A 22,448-nucleotide genomic window follows, 5' to 3' on the forward strand; every position below is an offset into this window, starting at 1 on the left:
GGCAGGATATTGTGAAGCTAATTCAGGCATTAGAAAGGAGACTGGTTAAAATTTAAGATCGCTTCCAAACTTGAGAACCTGGAATGCTATGAAACACAAGCCCTGGGAGCTGAGATGTGTGTGAAGTTACCCAGCTGAGCTGTGGGACTGTGAGTGGCTCTAAAATTTTTAAAGTTTTTCTGAGGATCTCATACTAAAGTATCCCTTTGCCTGAAAACATCCGCCTGCTGGTGCGGGCCTTTCGGGGCCTTCATAGTGTACTGAAGTTAGAGTCCTGCAAGGAAGAAACCCTTATACAACAAGTAGTTGGTAGAATTTATTAGCTCTCTGTGATTTGAGAGTGTAGACCAGACTGCTTTGATGAAACAGGCCAAGGTGTTTTTGTTGCGGCTTCCAAGGATAGAAGAGGAAAGGCAGGACAGGCAGGCTGAGAACTGGCGAGTTGGGACTGTAGGTAAGCGTCGCCCAGGGAGTTCTGGAGATAGGGAAGGCTTTTCCGAAATTTCACAATTAGAGCAGGGCGGTAGCTCAGGGCGGGGCTAAGCTCCTGGCTGGACAGCGCAGTCCCGATCAGCTGCAAGAAGACCTTGCAGGCCCCGAGACCAGTGGTCCTTCCAGGATGTGGCTCCGCGCTCTTGTCCTGGGCACTCTCGCTGCTTCCACGGTTTGGGGTGAGTCCTTCTGAAACATAAAGATGCCGGGCACTTTTTGAAATCCTTGCTCTGGGCTGAGGTGGACGCAGATGCGTAAAAAGGCAGACAAAACAGGTCCGGCTCCGCGGTGATGCGCGCCCTCCGGGCTTGGACTTGGACTTGGACTTGGAGCAGCTAAGCCCAGTCAGCCTGGCCCGGGCGGAGACGCACAGACGGTGAACACCCTGAGACCGCCCTACACTGCTTGCCCCAAGGAGGCCGGCGGCCGGACCACCTCAAGCCGCACACGCGAGAAATTTAGGCAGCTCAGTTGGCCATCCCCAGGCTGAGGACTGGCGAGTTGGGATAATTCAGGGGTCTCTGGGGCACAGGGTCTGTTCCTAGTTGTCTGGTACCTAGTTCTGGCAAAATTAGGGCAAGTGGGTAGTGGCCAGGGCATGGCAACCGGATCAAAGAGGTGGTTGGGGTGTGGGATCCGGGTTGGCTGGACCCTGGGAGGGACAGTTTCTCCAACGTCAGCAAAGCCTCAGATGCCAGAGCATCAGAATACAGAAAGCAAAACACATGGTACTTAGAGGGGGTGCAGCGAGGGGCCTCAAAATACCCCCATGCCACTTTATAGACAGAGAAACTGAGACTCACATAGGGAAATGTAGTACAAATCATGTCTGGGTCTGTCTCTGGATCCTGAATCCCGACAGCCCAGGCCCCATCTGCATCCTGTCTTCCTTCTGACAGCCTGACACTGTGAGAGTTCTGGAATTGTGGGGAAGGGCAGAGGAAGAGAGGAACCCTACTTGGAGCTGAATGTTCCTTTACTTCTGGTTACTCCTGGCAATACCATCCACTTCCTTCCTTAGGAAGACCATACAGGCTGCCTCCACTTCCTTAATTTCCTTCTCTGTAAATTGGGCGTGTTGATGCCTACCCAGCAAGGCTTTTTTGAAGATTAAACAAACTGGAATGCATGCCTGACACATAGTAGGTGCCCACCATGTTCATGCTTCATATAACATCAGCGACAACTGCTCTTGTTCCCATTCTTCTTTCTGCTTCCCCCCATTCACCCACTTTTTCATGCTTGGCAATCTGGCTGCCATCCACCTCATCCTGTTGAAGTGAATCCCTGAGCTGAGAAAGACCAGCCCAATGGTTTCTCTGCCTTGACACTCCTCCACTTCCCTGAAGCCCTCAGTAATCTTAGCTCGCACCTTATCCTCTTCTCCCTGGACTTCCAGGATGCTGGGATGTTCTCTCCTTCCCACTCTGATGGATCTTCGGTCTTGGTTGTAGTGGTCCTTGTGTTTGATCTTTGTTTTCTTCCCTTCCCTCTCACACTGGCATCTTCGATGAAGCCATACACATCCATGGTGTGTACCCTCACCATCTAGGAGAAAATTCTACCCTGCTCTCTCACCAGGCTTCCTTCCAGTCTTGAAGTGCCCACGTCTTGTGGCACCATCTTGCCAGGATAACCCACTGACATCTCCACTGAGCCTATGTAAACAAGGATCCAGCATCACAAGCCAGCTCTTTGGTCTTCATCTTCCATGTCCCCCAAAACTGGTCAGGGACCAAGTTTTTCTTTCTTTTCTTTTCTTTTTTAGATGGAGTCTCACTCGGTCACCCAAGTTGGAGTGCAGTGGTGCAATCTTGGCTCACTCCAATCCCTGCCTCCTGGACTGCTGCCTCAGCTTCCCAAGTAACAAAGATTATAGGCGCACGCCATCATGCCCAGCTAATTTTTGTATTTTTAGTAGAGACGGGGTTTTGCCATGTTGGCCAGGCTGGTTTCAAACTCCTAACCTCAAGCGATCTGCCCTTCTCGGCCTCCCAAAGTGCTGGGATTACAGATGTGAGCCCCTGTGCCCAGTCTCCAAGTCTTTCAAAATACCTTTTAGACATCATCATATTTCTTCATAAATATTTTCTTTTTTATTTAAAATTTTAAAATAATTAATATGGGGGTGGGAAGGATTTCAGGTGAAGACTAGAAATCCCATACAGTGCAGAAAACATGGAAATCACCAAGAAAACAGGCCACATGTAATGCCACCACCCATTGCTATGTTGATAAACATGCTTCCGAGGAAATTATCTCAATATTATTTGTAATTAGCAACAACAACAGAAGAAAACAAGTTAAATATTCTCAGTGTGGGGCTGGCTGATAATGAGACATGGATGCTGTTGTGTATCTGGGCTTTGCATAGGGAGTTTCCATTGCGATTGGATATTCCCCTGTAAGATCAAATCTGAATTGTTCTGTTCTGCTCTGGCCCCACTTTGACGGAGATATTGCCTTCTTGCCTATATCCAAAGCAGGGCAACTGGGAGGACAAGAGTTTGGAAATCATTTCGTAGGAGGGAAGCTTAGACAAATTGAGGTCACTGGAGTCAGACAGGACCTGAGGGGTTGGCTTGCGTAATCAAGTGTCTGAAAGGCCACAGGCCACAGATCAGATCAGGCCAGTGCGGTCCCATGACAGGTAGAACCAGGACTGATGTGGAGGCTGGGAAATGAATTTCAGCTCAATGAGGAAGCATTGTCTGTGCTGCAAGAATGGATCAGATGTGCCCAGGGCCACGAGAAAAATGTTCTTCGACCTGATCATTTCCCTTATCTGGAATGGTCCCTGCTGCTTATTTGTCCACTAAAGAAAACTCAAGCCCTTAACCTGGCATTCTAGGCCCTCCCTGACATGCGCTGTCTCATTCCAGGAATGTATTCCACTCCCTTCAGACACCACCTGGTGCATGTGGGCCATGCCTCTTTCCCCAGGCAGGCTCTGCATTCTGCTGCTCTGAGCCTCAGCACATTCCCTTCTCTCTGCTGGGTACCACTCCCTGCGTCTCATCTCCCCTTATTCAATTCTCCCCTACTGCAAGTCCCAGCTTCTCCATGATGCCCGCAATCAGAAGGCCTTGCCCCCTCTTCTAATTCCTAGACTGCCTTATGAGTACCTCTCCCAGGACACAGTCGCTTCTTTCCCGTCTATAGGTCCAGGTGTATAAGTGACCCTTCCCTACAAGGGTCAGTGCATCTGAGAATATGGAGCACCTCTTGTTCATCCTCTCATCCAGCATGTGGCTCAGTGCCAGGATTCTAATGGATAAATGTTTCCAGAGGCTTCTAAGGGGGAAGATAAATGTCTTGTTCTTTCCTAGTAGTTCTCCTTCTTGCATTTATTTTTGGCTAAATGTTTTTATGCCTCCAAATCTAATTTACGCTTTAAACCACCTCAATGAGTTAGTAAGGACAGTGATCCTCATCCCTATTGTACATCAAAAGAAACTGAGGCCTAGAGGGTTTAGGTGACTTATTCAAGGTCATGCACTTAGAAAGTGGCAAACCCCACCTGGAATCTGGGTCCAGCCTTTTGCCTCTGATGCATCCTGATTTGTTCTCCATGTCCAGCAGGGCACCCATCCTCACCACCTGTGGTGGACACCGTGCATGGCAAAGTGCTGGGGAAGTTCGTCAGCTTAGAAGGATTTGCACAGCCTGTGGCCGTTTTCCTGGGAATCCCTTTTGCCAAGCCCCCTCTTGGACCCCTGAGGTTTACTCCACCGCAGCCTGCAGAGCCATGGAGCTTCGTGAAGAATTCCACCTCTTACCCTCCTATGTAAGCCAGGGGTGGCTGTGGCATGTGTCCATAGGGATGTTCACCTCAAAGTGATGCAGGAAGGAGTCAAGGCAGTTCCCCAGTGGGCTGATCCTTTGCTCTGGAATCCTTAAGATCATTGTAGATCCTTAAGAACATTCCAGAACTCTCACAGCATTCTGGAGTCCATTATTTAACACATGTTTATTGAGCACCTACTGTGTGCCAGGCATGTGTCTGGGTTCTTGGGATCCATTATTGAACAAAGCAAAGATCCCTAGGTTCATGGAGCATGCATTCTAGCAGGGGGAGACAGATAAGAACAACATGCAAATTACTCCATGGATTATGTGATCTGTTAGAACGGGATAAGTGCCTTGGAAACAAAGAAGCAGTTGAGCAGGTGAGGGAGATCAGAAAGAAGGATCCCATGAATTCTGCTGTCTTGAATTTTGACACAGTGGGGAGAAGGGAGGGCCAGGAGGTGTGTGGGTGGCAAGTGAAGTGAGGTGTCCTCCTGGCAAGTGCTCAACTCTCAGGTGTGCCCAGTTCCATATTCCTGAGGAGAACGATGGCAGGTGTGTCCATTCACCCTGGCCAAGCTGGGAAGAAAAGCCCAAAGGTTCTAATTGGCCTCACCGCCACTCCCCAGGGTACCAAGGACCCTACAGGCATCAGAGGAAACCCCATGCATCTCAGCAGCCAGGTATTCAGAGGTTTTCCAGCAGCCCACCTCTGGTTGCCTTCTTTTCTTTCCTTTTTAAAAAAATAATATTTACTGTTTTTATTTTCTGACTGCAAGTATAGTATATACTTATTACAGAAAATTTAGGAAATTTAGATAAGGAAAAGTAAGAAAATTAAAATCACATACAATATCCCACCACTCAAAGAGAGCAGCTGTCAATCTTTTAGATGGTACAGTATTATGATCTAATATTTTGTTTGTATTCCAGTTTTTTGGCCTGTTGCTATACTTTTTTTCTTTAAAAAGGAGTACTGTGTTCAGACAATTTGGATGCTTGCTTTGCTCATTAAGTATATCATGTGCATCATTCTATGCCATTAAATGGCACAGCCTGATATTAGCAGCTGCATTATATTTGGTATTGCACCATAATTAATTTCCCCAAGCTTTTATCTGGGGTCACTAAGTTACATATGATGTTTTTGATAATATAGGGAGCACTGTGATGAATATTTTGTAGTGAAACCTTTATGCCAATGAATGAATATTTTAGGATAAGTTCCCAAAAGTTATATTTCTGAGTCAAAAAGTATGTATCTTTTGTTAAAATTCCCTGCCAAAATATTACAACTACACTTCTCCCATTGATGGACAAAAATCTCCATTCATTAGATTTTTTTGCAGTGCTTCGGGTTATTAAAATTGTTTTTGGTTATTGGGTAGGCAGAACGAAAATAATAATAGCAATCTTATTTTCCTCTTTAGTTTGCATTTATGCAAAGACCAGTGAAGTTGAGTTCTTTTTCCCTTTCTTCACATTGGAATGTCTTTGTATTATTATTATTATTGTTACGCCGCTTGCACTTGGTGTTCTGTAGGAAAATCTCCCAGGATGGAAATCAAGAAGTCATCTTTGCTGACTCTGATTCTGTCACTTGACAGCTGTGTCATCCCAGAGCCTGAGTGCCTCAGTTTCCTCATGTACCTAGTGGGGGCGGTGACATCTGCCTTCCGGTACTCTGAGGTCTGGGACTGTTGCTTATAATATACTTGTGTATAAGAACCACATGGCATGAATCTTCCTGGCTATGTAAGCTTGGGTAGGTTCTCTAACCTCTCTGGGTTTCAGTTTTCTCATTTGTAAAATGGAGATAATAGAACCTATGTAATGGGACTGATCTGAGGCTTAAATGAGTTAACATATGAAGGGTAGTTAAAACAGTGCCTGGAACACTGGGAGGACTCAATAACTATTACCAGTGTTCATCTATGTTGTATCCTTGAGATCTTTCATCAGGGCCACCAACAGCACTTGCCTGGGATAGGTTGATGGTAGAGTCCTGGCATGTCAGGGCTGCAAGACTCATGTAGAAATCACTGCTCACTGCTCTCTCTTAGAACTAGTAGATTTGGGACCCAGAATGCGAAAGGAATTCACCCAAGGTCACCCCGTAAATGTGTGGGAGAGACAAAACTAGAGCACAGTTCTCCTGATGTTGTCCCACAAAGATTTTACCCCTAAGATATTGTGAGAAATGTCCCCATCCAAGGAGAATCAGTGTATTTGTTGTCTCCCCTCCTCAACACTGGGAGTTCCAAAGTTCTGGGAAGAAAAGAGGTGTGAAACCCTTCTCACTTTGCTTGATCTTAGGAGACCTTAGTGAGTCCCAGTGCCCCCACCTGAAGCCCCTGATAGCCGCCTACCCACTACAATGTCGTGAGTCTGTAAATATCAAGTCCATTTTCAAGCTTAAACCTCCCAGTCCAAGGCCCTGCCAAAGAAGACACCTGGCTTATATCTGGCTGAACTTCAGGGATTCTTCTTTCCCCGTCCCCAGGTGCACCCAAGATCCCAAGGCGGGGAAGTTTCTCTCAGACCTATTGACTAACAGAAAGGAGAACATTTCTCTCAAGGTTTCCAAAGACTGTCTTTACCTCAATATTTACACTCCTGCTGACTTGACCAAGAAAAACAGGCTTCCGGTAAGCCGTGGGATCCCCTGGTAAAGGCCTGTCAGTTCCAGTACCCCGGATCTTCTAGTGTAGATCGGAAGGGGATGAAGGCAGCTTAGGGAGGGGGCTGCACAGGCCAGGACCTCAGGGCCTCCACAGGTAACACAGGTTTTCCACACCTCAGTTTCCCCTCGTGACACAGGAACTCTGGGGGAGTTTGCTGTGCATCTTTATGAACATCTTAATTGTTCCAAGTTCCCTCATGCTAATAGAAGGATGTAAATGATTACTTTTAGTTATTAGATTAAAAAGCTGGCACCCAGAGTGGTTAAGACATGATTTTCAATAATGTTAGCGGTGGAAGGAACTTAGAGAAAAGCCAACACTTCAACTCTTTCTTTTCAGATAGAGAAACTGAGGCCCAGACAGGGAAGGGGAGGTCACGCAGTAGGGTAGTTTTGGCTCAAGTCTTCTGATCTTCAAACCAGTGCTTTGGACACAGAGTAGAGCATTGAGATTTTATGTGGCCTTTCTCCAGTACACCCACGTTCATCTGGTGTAACTTTCACTGTCTGGGTACAGATGTTGGGGGCGGAGCCTGGGACAATACCAGAAGCTCTTTCTTTTGCCTTTGGCCAAATATCTGGGATTTTTTTGTACCTAATTTCCCTCCGTAATTGTCTTGATAAAGGCTGATGACCCAATGTGTCAGCATTTCCCAAATAAACGAAGGGCTGGAGATGGGGCAGGCTGCCAGCTGCAGGGTAGGGAGGGTCTCCTGGCAAAGAAGGCCACCCCAGGGTGGAAGAGGAAGGAGTGTCACATCCAGCCAGTCTCCCAGGGGCACTCTGGCATGGTGCCCAGGAGTAGGGGAGCAGGTCTGTGAATGTGTGACTAGAAGTTGGCCCTACATGTGCTTTGTAAGACACAGGAAGTGGGAGAAAGTTTTACTCATTCATTCATTCATTCATTCATTCATTCATTCATTCATTCTTCTATTTTGTACTCAGTTCCCCATATACACAGTTAGACCTGGGGCTTCAGGGAAAGGGGGAACAAGAGCCCACTCCATGCAGCCCCTGCCTTCGAAGATCTTGCCATCTGGGCTGTAGAGACATATCCTCTCTTCAGCATATTATTGCAGGCCAGCCCTCGGGCTCAGCCTTCACACACAGATGAATGCACATTCAGTCCCTCCCCAGGAAGCAGGCAGGGATTAGATGTGTGGGAGAAACAGGAACTCTGGGAACCTGGAGGCAGGAGAACCTCCAGGAATGGCCACAGGTTCTAGAACTACACGTGCTTAGAACAGCACTTAGTACATAGTTTATATTATGAGTTCTTTTATATTTCATGAACAATATTATTACAATATTATTATTTTAGTCACTCTCACTACTTCCCCACTATGTGGACTTTTAAAATGCAAGAACCTTCCATTAGGAATTGTACCTACTCTCATCTCGGGTATTAGCAGAGTTCCTGGCACATAGTAAGTTCTCAGACAGCATTAGTCCATTGATTGAAGGCATCCTGAAGCGGGTGGGTTTTAGGCTGCGCTGTGCAGGATGGATAGGATTTGGAGATGCAGAGTCATAGAGGAGGCATTTAAGGAAGAGACACCATCACAGGTATGTGTGCTTCTTGAGACAGTCATTCATGCACAGAGAAGTTTACTTCATTATGAGAGAGTAAATTGAGATGAAGCTGAGATACGAGGGCTGCCCCATGGGTACGCTGAGTGCACGAACAGTCCAGGCTTGAGGGTGATGGGAGTGAGGGGGAGAACACAACATCCTTAGCCTTTGCTAGCCTATGATGATGTTCTCATCATGAAGAGCCTTGGGAGGAGGAGGCATTGGAGGCTGGGTAGAAAGAAAGGGGCAGCCAGGGTATGCGCAGTGGGGTGGTGGCTCGGGCCCCGGTTGGGAGAATTTTGGAGAGAGACTGGCTTTTGCAACCTTGCTGGGCGCTGGTGAACTTTGGGTAACATCCTCCTTTAGTTGTGACCCACAGGTAGGTCACCAAACAAAACACCCTCTGAGTGCTCCCTGGCTCTGTGTCTTGTAACCGGTATGTTGCTTCCTCCCTGCCCAGGTGATGGTGTGGATCCACGGAGGGGGGCTGATGGTGGGTGCGGCATCAACCTATGATGGGCAGGTCCTCGCTGCCCATGAAAACGTGGTGGTGGTGACCATTCAGTACCGTCTGGGCATCTGGGGATTCTTCAGGTAGGAAGTTAGACTCTCCTCACTGCACTTTGGCCCCCAACATAAGGCTGCTAGGACCCAACTCTGGTCATGTCAACCCTCAGGAGACCTTAGCTAGATTCCTCATTGTAGCATACAAACCTCATCATAATTGGACACTACCTACCCTCTCACTCCCCAGCCACACTCATCCACTTGCCTCTGAGCTTTTGCATGTGCTGTTCCTCTGCCTGGAATGCTAAGTACCTGAGGAACTGCTCATCATCCTGCAAGACCCAGCCCCCAGTTACCTCCACTGAAAGACTCATCTCTTCTTCACCTATGTTTCTCCAGCACATTGAATTTCTCTGTCATGACACTTAGGAGGCAGCCCAGCTCTTGAAGGTTGACACATCTGACTTCTCATGGTAAGGAGGGAAGGGGCAGAGTCACAGAGGGAGTTCAGGGCATGTTGTGGGTGAAGAAATGAGGGCTGCAGATGGTGGGGTGTGGGAGCATCTGACCCCTTCCTGGAGGAGTGTTGGGGCCCACTCACCCCATTTTCTGCTTGAAATCTGGCAAGTGCAGGAAGAAAGGATTGAGATTGAGTCTTCTCCATCAGGTCTCCATGGGGACAGGAGTCAGGTCTCCTTCAAGGTGCAACCACTATGAACCTTTTCTAAGTGTTACCATCCCAGCACCCCAATCTCGAGTGAGTGCTGGAAGGGCTGTGGGAAGAATTCTCCTCACTGATGAAGAGGCCTAGGGAGATGGAGGATGGGTTCTGGTCTACCGTCAGCTAGGCATCCCAGGTCAGTCTTGGCTGTATCACCTTCATCCCTTTCAGCCACAGGCTGTGTCTCTGCTCCCCATTATAATAAAGCTGCTTCATGATCTGTCTCCACTTCCTCTTCTCCGTATGTTTCCTCCACCCATGCCAGTCAGGTTTCTTCCTGGATACGCCACCCAGCTGGTCTCCTCGCGGTCACCGATGACCTCCCCCTACTCTCCACCCAACTTCACAGCAGCAGCCAATGGCCGCTCAGCCTCTGTGACATGCTTCCTTCCCAGTCCCTTTCCTGGCCCCTCCTCCTCCCTGTCCACAGGCCTCTCTTGTCTCCCTCTCCCTCCCTACTAATTTCCAGTGATCCCAGGGAGCAGCCCAGAGCCCCCATTTCCAGCCCATCTCACCTTTGAAACCCACAGGCATCACTTACTGTCTTCTCCCCACCCCTGGCTGTCTAAAGGTGCCGGAAGGAGGAACAAGCTGAATCCTTGACTCCCACTGCTCCTCCCACCACGCCTCCACTCAGCTGCTGCTGCCCCATCCTCCTGGGGGCTCAGGAGAAGGCCCTGTGGGCAGTCTGGACTCTCTATTTTCTCATAACTCTTTTGGCTCCACCTTCAGAATCCACTACTTCGCACCTTCTCCCTGGCTCCTACCCCAGCCAAAGCTTTCTGTCTCTCACCTTGATTATGATCCTAACACTTACTTTCAGATACCTGCCACTTTTACCCTGAGGCTGAGTCGCACAGTACCAAGAGTGATCACTTAGCATGTGTGTTGAATCATGCAATGCCTCTGCACAAAACACTGCAGGGGCTTCCCATGTTCCTTACGATAATAGCCAATAGCCGAAGTTCTTATCAGGGCCCCAGGGCTCTCTCTAGCTGCACCTCCTGACTTACACTTTCCTTTACTGGGCCCCAGGGCCTTTGCCCTTGCTTTTTCTTCTACCTGGAATTCCTTTCTTTGGATATTTGCAAGGCTCATGTGCTTGTTGTGCTTGTTTTTTGAAGGTCTTTGCCTCCAAAACCTCAAATGCCACTGCCTCCAGAAGGCCTTCCCTGATTGCGATCTGAAATGGCACTCCCTGTCCCACCCCTGTTTTTTTCCTTACTCCATTGTATTTACCTTAATGCACTTTGACTACCGAAGATCATTGTATTCTCTCTATAGATCTGTTTATCTGCTTGTGATCTGTAGTGGGAGCCCTGTGTCATCACAGGTTTTACCCTTTTTGCTCTCAGATGTGCTCTAGCTCATAGGATAGTGTCAAACATACAGTAGATGCTCAGTAAATAGTTGCCAGTTGAGTGAATGTAGAACCATACATCACCACTGTAGCAAGGCAAGGCAGGGTCTCAGAGATGCTGAAGCCCAGCCTTATTCCTTTTTTATTTTTTTATTATTTTTATTTATTTATTTGATTTATTTTATTTTTTATTTATTTAATTTAATAAAATTTATTATTTTTATTTATTTATTTAATTTATGATTTATTTATTTATTTTATTTTTATTATACTTTAAGTTCTAGGGTACATGTGCACAATGTGCAGGTTTGTTACGTATGTATACATATGCCGTGTTGGTGTGCTGCACCCGTTAACTCGTCATTTACATTAGGTATATCTCCTAATGCTATCCCTCCCCACACCCCACCCCACAACAGGCCCTGGTGTGTGATGTTCTCTACCCTGTGTCCAAGTGTTCTCAGCTCATTGTTCTCATTGTTCAGTTCCCACCTATGAGTGAGAACATGCGGTGTTTGGTTTTCTGTCCTTGCAATAGATGGCTCGGAATGATGGTTTCCAGCTTCATCCATGTCCCTACAAAGGACATGAACTCATAGCTTTTTATGGCGGCATAGTATTCCATGGTGTATATGTGCCACATTTTCTTAATCCAGAGTCTATCATTGGTGGACATTTGGGTTGTTTCCAAGTCTAGCTATTGTGAATAGCACCGCAATAAACATACGTGTGCATGTGTCTTTACAGCAGCGTGATTTATAATCCTTTGGGTATATACCCATTTGTGGGATGAAGCCCAGCCTGATTCTTTTCTATTTTTTCTTTTTTCTTTTTTTTTTTTTTTTTTTTTTTGAGATGGAGTCCTGCTCTGTCGCCCAGGCTGGAGTGCAGTGGTGCTATCTCGGCTCACTGCAAACTCCACCTCCCAGGTACACGCCATTTTCTTGCCTCAGCCTCCCGAGTGGCTGGGACTACAGGTGCCCACCACCACATCCAGCTAGTGTTTTGTATTTTTAGTAAAGATGGGGTTTCACCATGTTAACCAGGATGGTCTCGATCTCCTGACATCATGATTCACCCGCCTTGGGGCTCGTTGAGAGCCCCCAGCCCCATCTCTAGTCCTGCCATGACATCTCTGCTCCCCACCCTCAATCTGTTCTCTTCTTCACAGCACAGGGGATGAACACAGCCGAGGGAACTGGGGTCACCTGGACCAGCTGGCTGCCCTGCGCTGGGTCCAGGACAACATTGCCAGCTTTGGAGGGAACCCAGGCTCTGTGACCATCTTTGGAGAGTCAGCGGGAGGAGAAAGTGTCTCTGTTCTTGTGAGTGCTCCTGGCACCAGGCCCAACCCCACACTGGATGTGATGCTGATGAGACCTCTTAGACACCTGTCAATCCAGCTATGCACACCTCTGCTTACAATACCTGGATTCAGGACCAACCCTACTCACTGTCCAGCATCAGGTGGTGGAAAGCTAAAAACCAAGCTTTCCTTGGCCCCCAGGAATCTGAGCTGAGCTTAATGTCCCAGGGCCCTATGTATCTCCAGTTGCAGCCTGCAATGGTGGCATTCCCCTCTTCTAGCTTGGTTGAGCTCTCTCTCTCTCTGTCTCTCTCTCTCTCTCACTCATTTTAACATGAGGATTCACTTCCCTTCTCTTGGGAAGTAGGGATAGGCATAAATTATGAGTAAGGACAGGCAAAGACAAGAGGTGGGCAGAGGTATTGTTTGGCTCAAAGCCAGATCTACATGTGGAGGGGACATGGACACTGAGCAGGCTGGGGATTCCTCTGTGGTGGTCTGACGACTGGTTAATGCCTAGGGAGGAGGCAACACTCTCTGCCACTGAGAGACCAGGTGAGCTAGGGCAGGCGGGCTAGAGGAAGGAGGTATGGAGCCGGGGATAGGGAGGGATGGGGCAGGGGTTGTGGGACACAGACGCGACCTGTGGGTGTGAGGGGTCCTGCTGGAGTGGGGGATTGGGTGCGGGAGAAACTGGGGGAGCTGGGGTGAAAAACCAGATGAGAAGTACCGGGAGCCGTAGGAAGCCTTCCGCCTGCCACAAGGTGGGCAGAGGGTCAGCCCACTGCTGGAGTCTTCACTCCTGTGTTGGCTTTGTAGTTGAAAACACAGAGGAAAACATTTTTATACTTTTTAAAGTAGAGAAAAAGGAAAAATACAGATAAGCCCGAGAAAGACAAAAGCCATCTACAATCCCATAACCCAGGGATAGTCACCGTGCTCAGTTTGACATGGATTTTTCTAGTCTTCTTTTCCATGACTTTATATCTATCTGTCCATCCATCTATCCATCAATCTACCGATCAATAGGTCTATCATCTATTATCAATCTTTGTCTTTTTTATTCATGAAAATACTGTCCTGAATATTATAATACAACACAATTTACTAAATATTAAATGTTGTCCCTTAATAATGTATTTTACAGTTGTACAGTATTCCACGATAAGAATGAAAAACCATTTATTTGCCCAATCTCATAATATTGGACCCTTGGGTTATGTCTAGTGTGTACCATTGTAAACAGCAGAGGCATCCTTAGAAATCTTTGTGTGCCTCCAGGATCATTTTATAGGATAAGCTCTGAGTAATGGAGGTGCTGAATCAGAAGTTGTGGTTAGGAGATGCTAAGCTGCCTTTCCAATACCTTTGTTGGTTAGGCTCAGCTGCCACACACCTCCTGTCATGTCCCTGCCCTGTGCCCTGTCCTGATCCCACTTAGGTCCTCTTGGGTGGGAGGTTCTCTTGGGTGGGAGGTGAGTCTGGCAAGCAGGCCAAGTGAGTGGAGGAGACACCGTGTCCAGTGACCCCCAGGATCTGAGGGGAATGGGTCAGGGCAGAACTGGGGTGGGGCCAGGGCAGAGCTGAGGTGGATGTAGTCCGGAAGAGCAAGTGAGTAACTGACCCCACCCCTGAACATGAACTCTCCTCCCCTCCATTCTGCTCCCAGATTTTCTCTCCATTGTCGAAGAATCTCTTCCACCGGGCCATTTCTGAGAGTGGTGTGGCCCTCACTCCTGCTCTGTTGGAGGAGGGTGACATCAAGCCCCTGGCTGAGGTAAGTTCCCCGGTGGACGCCCCCACCCCCTTGGTTCTATGCTCCTGAATCCTCAGGGGTCGCTCTTGCCATAGGTTCTAGCTGATGTTCTCCTAGAACCACTGAAGCCCCAGTGGCTGAGCAGGAAGGGCAAGGAGACACCCAACCTCTCAGTTTCAGAGCCGGGCAAATGGATGCAGGGCTTGGAAGGGATTTTCCAAGGGCAGCAGGTGATCAGGGCAGAGCTGAGACTCCAGCTTATGGGCCTGGACAGCCAGTACAGTGCCCTGTCTGTGTCTTCACTCCTCCTGTGTGCCAGGGCCTGGTACCATGTTGGGCAGTGATGGTGTCTTGTGTCTCTCAGGGTCTGAGTTCTGTAGACCCACTTGTGGGCTGTCGGCCTGGAGCGGTTCCACACTGAGCGCCTGATAACCAGGGTTGCTTCCTGGGGAATTCACTCATTGATTCATTTGTTCACACAACAAAACTAGGTGAATAAGTGAAGGCAAAAACAACAGGTGTGCAGAGGTCATTTTGGCTCAAAGCCAGATGTCCATGTGGAGGGGACATGGACACTACATGGCCCTATGTAGTTTCTTCTGCTACCCCAGCCACTTGTACAAGTCCGGATTGGGATAGAACACGTTTTTCCATACTGATGGGGGGAAGGGACTTCACTCTTGAACTCCCTTGTTGCCTGTGATTTTTGCAGAAAATTGCTAACACTGCTGGGTGTCAAACCACCAGCTCAGCTGTCATGGTTCACTGTCTGCGACAGAAGACGGAAGAGGAGCTCTTGGAGACGACATTGAAAATGGTTAAGTTGCCTGCTCCTGTAGCCCAAATCCTGTAAACTTGGTCCCAGACTTCATTTCAGCTGTCCTCTTGCCCTGGGACAGTTACCTGGGACAATTTTTCAAGTCTCAGGAGTCTCAGTATCTGAATGGGGAATCTAATTTGTTCTTTTTTATTGAAAAATGGCACAAATGTTAAAAAAAAAAAAAAGTCCAAAAACAACATGATAAAAAATTGACCAAATTTGATATTTGACCAAAATTTAATATTTTGCCATTCTTGTTTTCAGATGTATTTTTGAGAAACTAAACAGTACATATTCCCAGGGGACACCATCATCCTGAATTTGGGGAATGGAGATATTAAGCTCAAAGATTTTCAGAAAGCTGTCACAATTTATCTTCGTTGACTTAAAAACTCTCTGTATTAGACCTGGTAGTGGTCCAGTTTTCTAGATTTTCGGAGACTCTGACTCAGTTGTCATTCTAGGATAGTCATCCACCCACTCAATCATGAATCCATTCACTATGATCTTCTTATGAATCTATCTGTTCACTAATTCATCCAATTCACTGATATCTTTTTATTAATCTAACATCAACTTCTTCACAACTTTTTATTTATCTATTTTCAATCTATCCACCATTCATGCATCATCCAGCCACCATATATCTTAACTCTATCATCCATTCCTCCAAAACCAACAATCCAGTTGTCACCTACCTGTTAGTTTAAACCTATCTATTCATGTATCCATCCAATTCAACTGTACCTCATATATTGGAGAATCCATCCATTCCACCATTTATCCACCCATCCATCCATGATAAGTATGTAGGGGTGGGTGTTAGTGGTAGTGAAACAGACATGAAGGGGACATACTTCCCGCTCACAGGGAACTATCCAAAGAGAAACACATTCGTATACTTCGCAGGTTGAGTATGGTGGCAGCACAGAGGTGAAGCATTCTTTATAGTCATAAGGGATGCTTCACAGGGAAGGTGGAGGAGCCAGGTTTGAGACCAGACAGTGGAATTTGGGAATTCATGCCCTTAACCCTAATTCCACCTTATCTTTCTTGAGGAATTCAGCTTTGAGATCATTGTGCCCATTTTAAAAGAGGTAACAAAGACAGATGAATTTTGTAATTGGCTCATGTCACGGTTCCAGTAAGTCAGAGGCAACACTGTGGGACCCAGAACCCACACCTGCAGGTCTAGAATATCTTCTGCCGTTCCTGCTGTTCTCACATATCAGGACTTGGGGATCTTTAGGATTCATGGATGACCGTGGCAGTCTCTCATCACAGGGAAGCCCAGCAGGACAAACACCCAGACGACACAGCACCCAGGGCCATTAGGAACTATTCCCTTTGAGGGGAAGGGTGTGAATTCCAAGCTCAGGAGTAGCCTGATCCCTGGTCTCTCTCCTTGGACCTGAGGCTACTCCTGGGTCTCAGGGCCAGTCTCTACCACTGGACTCTGCTTGTGTTTCCATAGGTTGAGTCCAATGTGGTCTTGGAGCTTAAGTCTTGGTTCAGGCTCTAAATGATCAAAGTGTCCAAGGAATTAAAGCACACCTGTTTTCTAATGCCTGGAAGGAGGCAAATATTCCAGCAATTCTGCATGTGGCATTAGATGACTCAGCCTAAAAGGAAAAAGTTGGTAACTTTGGGAAAATCCAGCCCTAAGATTCTGGGACATCCTTCTGAGATTTTCTGAGATCTTGTGGAAGTGCCTCCATGATTACCCACTGCCTCCAGTACACACACTGGACACAGACACAGAGAAACACACAGAAACACACAGACACACACACACACACACACACTCTCTCTCTCTCTCTCTCTCTCTCTCTCTCTCTCTCTGTCCTAGCTAGTGGGACTACAATCCTTAATGGAGAGACCTGCACTGGTTACTTCCTGTGAACAGGTCAGACATGTGAGCTACAGTGCAATGCTACAATGACTACAATCTTCATGAACACACACCAAAGAGAAGCATGGGGTAGGGTGAGTTTCAGTGGGTTGTATGAGTCAGAGCTGTGTAATGGGAGATAAGAAAACTCCCCCAAGGTGCCGTGAATGGAAAAAGGAATGTGTTGGAATAGCATCTCATGTTAACTGAAAAACTCAGGAGTTGAGAGCTTCAGGCATTGCTGGATCCAGATGCCTATAGGATGTTATTGAGAATCTACCATTCTCTATCCTTCTTCTTTGCACAACTCTGTGTTGGCTTCACTCTTAGGCAGATATGTCTCCTGGGAAGGTTAAAGACAACAGTGCTCTAGAGTTATATCTTATCTACTTAGAAACCCTTTTTCCAAACAATTCCTACAAAAGTTCTGTGGTAAACTTCATTGGACTGTTATGGGTATATGCCTATCCGTGCACTAGTATCCACGATCAGGGAGATGGAGCACCCCAGGTATCTTATAGATACCTGAATTCATGGAGCGATAGGGGAAGAAAGAGTTTCCTGAAAAAGAATGGGGGTGTTCTTCCCTGGGGAACAGAAAGGGGAGAGGGATGGTGGACAGGTCAGACTCCAAAAGCAGGTGTCCTATCCAGAGCTCCAGCAACCCCGGCTCAGAGTCCCCGGCCCGCCCATCCTTCCCATGCTGGTGCCCATCCCTCCGTTTTACGCCTTCACCCTGTGCTCAGGCCCAGCAGAGCCAGAGTCCTGCCCACTTCCTCTGGGCCCAGCCAACTCAGCACCAAGAGGGAGAACCTGACACCTCTGTTGCCCCACCCACCCCACTCAGTGTTCTCCTGGGAAGCCTCTAACCCACATCCTCTGTCTTGGTCTTCACAGAATTTCTTGACTCTGGACTTACATGGAGACCCCCGAAAGGTAAAGACCTTTTGTTTCTTGATTACAGGTTTTGAGTCTTAGCACCTTTAAGCTCCAATTAACTGAGTGAAAGAATCCTCTCTTGGGTAATTATAATAACTCCTGTGTGATTGATAATGAGGCCCAGAGAGGGGCAGTGACCCACCTGGGTAACACAGCCAAGAAGACTAGTAGCAGGCCTAGTGCAGGTGGTTTCCATTTAAGTAGCAGGATCCGGGAATGGCTCAATGAGAAGGTGGCATTTGAGCCAAGCTCTGGAGGAGGCAGGAAGCCAGCTGTCGGGAAACCTGGAGAAGCCTTTTTCAGGCAGAGGGAAGAGCCACTGCAAAGACCCTGACAGAAGTGGCAGGTCTGGCTGGAGAGAACCAAGTGTGCAGACAGACTGGCTTGAGGGTAAAGAGGTAATGGGACGTGGGAGAGGGATCATTTAAAGTAGTTGAATTTGGATTCAGAGCAAGATGGGAAGTCTTTGGAGGTTTTGAACAGATGAGTCACTTGATATTAGATTTCACAAAGGTCTCTGCCCCTGGTGTTCAAATAGACTACAGGAAAGGGGCAGAGTGGATGCATCTGACCAGCTGGGCAGCCACTGCATTGCCATAATCCAGGCAAGGACTCCTGGCTGCTTAGGGCTGTAGTAGTGGGGATGGGAGGAGTGGTTGGAGTCTGGATATCTTTGAAGGAATAGCTGATAGGATTCGCTGATGGACAGGATGTAAGGGGTAAGAAAGGGAGAGGAGTGGAGGATGCCCTGAGTTTTCTGACACAACCAGGGTCATGCCCACACAGGGCAGTCTCTTGTAAACTCTGAGTGGACAACAATCACTTGTCATTGTTGCTGATGGCAGTCTTCCCACTTGGCCACCACCCAAATGGGGCAATCCTGTTTCTCTCCTCAACTTTTATCCTCTTGTACTTCACATCCCCCCCCATTTCAATGTCTCATGGTGCAGCCAGACTGGCCTTCCTTAACAAAGATAGAGCACATCACCCCCACTTCTTAAAAGCCTGACCTTCCTTATGAGACAAATCCCCTTCCCTCCATGGAGTTAGTCCTTCAAAACACACCTGCATGCGCACTATGTGCCAGACTGTGCAGAAGGTAGGCTCTGCACCTGTCCGTCCCTCTAGACCCTAGCCCACGGCATCCCTCCAAGCCCAGAACTCTTGGATATTTCTGGAATTGACCCTGCACAGAGACACCTGTATTCTTTTGCTCATGCAGGTCCCACTGTTTAGAAATTCTCACTCGTTTCCTCACCTGTCAATATCATTCAATGCCCAGAGTCCACCGCAGGCGGGCAGCACCTCCTCCATGTAGCCAGTCTTGCATCTTCTTTTCAGAGGGGCTGCTCTTGCTGGCCTCCCATGGCAGCCCTGCCTGAACTGCACAGCCTCTCAAGGCACCCAGACTTGCACCCCAATCCTGTTCTATATTGTCAGCCATATTGGGTTAGGGTCTGCACCTTGTCCAGCTGGGTCTGGTTCACTTTACAGAACATCTCCCCCAGGCAACCCGAACTAGCTCATTATTCATTGATTTTTGTAGAGCAGACCAAAGGTCCCAGAAGCCATAGGTTCTCAAAGACTAGGAATTGTCCAGTTCCATCTGATATCCAGGAGGGAAATACAGCCCATGTGGCATGGAACTGGGAAGATGGCACAGAGGACTGATATCTCTGAGAGGGACCTGCAGCAACCCTGCTTAACATTCATTCAGCCCTTCCAGACACCAGGTGCTGTGCTAAGTATTTTACATGTGTTCAGCCATTTAATCCTCACAATAACTCATCTCTTAGATGAGAAAACTGGGGCCCACACAGGTGAAACTCAGCCAGTAAGTAGCAGAGCCAGGCTTCAGATGGTGTTAATCCGCTTTCAATGTCCATGCTCCGTTTTTAACACCACTGTGACTAAACATGAAATATAAAAATATAACTGTACCCAGAACCAGCTGCCCTGGTGGCAACACATGAGTCAGGCTCTCTCTAATCTGTGACCATATATAAATTATTTATCAAAGGTAAAACCTAAAATTGGGATATGGATCAATATACTGTGAGTTCATCACTGATTCTTTTATTCATGATTTTCTCTCTAATAGGGCATCACATCCTAGTTTAGGCTCCTTGAGTCATGAGGGTTCAGTACCTCTTCAAAGCCACCCATGGATCAACAACAGCTCTTGTTTAAATACAGATAGATAGCACAATCTCTCCTCATTAATCACGGATTCTGCGTTTATAAATTCACCTGCTTACTAAAATTTCCTTGTAACCCCCAAATCGATACTGGTGGCACTCTCATGGTCACACACAGGCAGGCACAGAGCAGAGGAAACTGGATCTGAATGATGGGCACATTCCATCTGAGATCTGGCAAGGCAACCTTTGTCTTCCTGTTTCATCTCTTATGCTAACAAGTATCCTCTTCACGGTCTATTTAGTGCCTTGTGTTCTGCATTTTTGTGCTTTTTGTGGTGATGTCACTGCTAAGAGTAGCCCCCAAGAGTAGCGCTGCTGTCTGGCGTTCCTGAGCTAAGCAGGCTGTGCTGTGCCTTACAGGGAAGGCCCCTGTGTGAGACAAGCTTCGGTAGTACTGCTGGCCGTGCATTCAGTGTTGAAAAATCCGCAAAACTGCACGTCCAGGAAAAGAAGGAGGAAATTGGCCAGTTCATACGTGAGGCTGTGATGGGAAGTGCTAAAGTAACACCTACTGTGTGTGATGGAGATGTGGAAAGATGGAAAAGCAACTACATTGGGAGATTCACGAGATGATGAAGGAATTTTTAAAAAGCAGGGTGGACAGCACTGTTGTGAAGTAGAAAACTAAGGAAATTTGAAGTCATATTACCCAGGGTCACAAAAATGGGAAGCGCTTTCCAGCTGGTGTTTTATTAAAAATAATCCTACTTATAATTCACTCTTTGTGAGACATATATAAAGTGTCTTTCAACAGAAAACCACACGTAAAAGAAGGTTGATGAAAATATTGTGACCAGAGGTTTGCAAGAATCTAACCCAGTATTTCCCCTTTGAGTGATGACTCTTTATTCTCTAATTCAGCACTCATGGGAGTTTTATCAGAAGCAACTGCCGGGACTACTGAAAATCAACTATGGACAGAGAGAGGGAAATGCATGCGCTTCAAATTGAAATACATAGACATGTAATTTTATATAGATAATACATGTATTTCAATCTGAGTGAAGATTTCTTCCTCTCCTCATCATCTGACCAGTGTCAGCCTCTGCCTGAAGTTCTACCCTTGAGCCACACACCTACCCTCCTTAGTTAGGACCCTGAGTGTGTGTAGCCATGGCCTATGGTCACGCCAGTCTGGGGTGTGGGTCTCACCCTCAAACAAGCAGAGTTGGGGACATGAGTGTGACCTTGGGTGAAAATCACAGGCGCTGTGCTGCTCTCTCCCCCAGAGTTACCCCCACACGCCCACCGTGATTGATGGAGTGGTGCTGCCAAAAACACCTGAGGAGCTTCAAGCTGAAAGGAAGTTCCACACTGTGCCCTACATCGTTGGATTTAACAAGAAGGAATTTGGCTGGTTTCTTCCAACGGTGAGAAGGCACAGGCCTTTTGGAGGGACTCACCCACCCAAATCAGCCCTCCTGTCTCTGGTCCCAGGAGTGTTTCCATCTCCAAGCACCACTCTGAGTCCTGGGCAGCTGTTCCCTTCAGCAGGAGTTACCACTTCCATGGAAACCTTCCCCAGGAGGGGACAGTTGTCACCGGGGTTTCAGGGCTCTGGGATCCCCTCTCCCCAGACTCTCTGATTGTCTTCCTATTGAAGAATCCTGAAGGGTCTGTGACGGGAGGGCCAGTAGAGAAAATAACTGTGCAGATGGGAAAACTGAGGGGGCCTAGGACAGGGAAGGAGCTGAGGAGTCCAGAGAGGCAGTCAGGGGCTTTCTGGCTTCCCACCTCGCGCTGGGTATGCATAGTTCCCCCATAAATCACTCGTGGTCTTCATCACCTCATTGAAAAGATCCAAAGAAAGTGGCTTCTTTTGATTTACCATTGACTTCTAGTGTACAGTAGATACCAGTGTCTACTTGAGAGATGACGGACAGAGGAGGGTGAGAATGGAAAAGTTACCTAATTGGGTGCTATGCTCAATACCTGGTGACAAAATAATCCACACAGCAAACTCCAGAGACATAATTTACCCATGTAACAAACCTGCTGCACACGTGCCCCCAAATCTAAAATAAAAGTTGGGGGAAAAATGAAAAAAAAAAAAGATTGACTTCTAAAAGCAAAAAAGTGTTCTCCTTCCAGTCGAGGACACATAAAACTAACCATGATTAAAGCAGTAGGACAGAATTTATTCAGTAACATGATTGCACAGGGAAAGAAGAGTCCAGTATGGATTGGACTCAAATCCCCAAAACTAACCCCTGGTGCTGTTTTAAAGGCTGAGCGTGCTAAGGCACTGTGGGTTGTGGAGAGGGTCTTGGTCCATGTGACTAGACCACCTGGATGTCTTCATCCTGACTCACCTGGGGCAGAAACAAACTTCTCTTATATCAGGATAGGAAGCCATGCGTTAGACTGCAGGAAGAAACCACTGAAGTCAGCCTCTACTCTTTCTACAGGCA

General features: G+C 47.4%; 1 protein-coding gene across 2 annotated transcripts in view; it reads left to right on the forward strand.

Moving 5' to 3' along the window:
- The first annotated feature begins 619 nt into the window (after positions 1 to 619).
- Positions 620 to 22,448, forward strand: part of LOC104671477 (liver carboxylesterase 1-like) — a 29,792-nt gene continuing 7,963 nt past the window's right edge. Inside the window, exons 1-9 of one of the 2 annotated variants that reach the window (XM_010374979.2) lie at positions 620 to 671; positions 4,072 to 4,279; positions 6,785 to 6,929; positions 8,997 to 9,130; positions 12,296 to 12,449; positions 14,100 to 14,207; positions 14,899 to 15,003; positions 17,795 to 17,833; positions 21,267 to 21,407. In XM_010374979.2, coding sequence (XP_010373281.2) covers positions 620 to 671; positions 4,072 to 4,279; positions 6,785 to 6,929; positions 8,997 to 9,130; positions 12,296 to 12,449; positions 14,100 to 14,207; positions 14,899 to 15,003; positions 17,795 to 17,833; positions 21,267 to 21,407 — 1,086 coding nt within the window. The remainder of the gene's footprint in view (positions 672 to 4,071; positions 4,280 to 6,784; positions 6,930 to 8,996; positions 9,131 to 12,295; positions 12,450 to 14,099; positions 14,208 to 14,898; positions 15,004 to 17,794; positions 17,834 to 21,266; positions 21,408 to 22,448) is intronic. The other variant, XM_010374980.2, reaches the window with a different exon arrangement.

The sequence above is a fragment of the Rhinopithecus roxellana genome, chromosome 20 (assembly GCF_007565055.1).
Source record: "Rhinopithecus roxellana isolate Shanxi Qingling chromosome 20, ASM756505v1, whole genome shotgun sequence".
NCBI lineage: Eukaryota > Metazoa > Chordata > Mammalia > Primates > Cercopithecidae > Rhinopithecus > Rhinopithecus roxellana.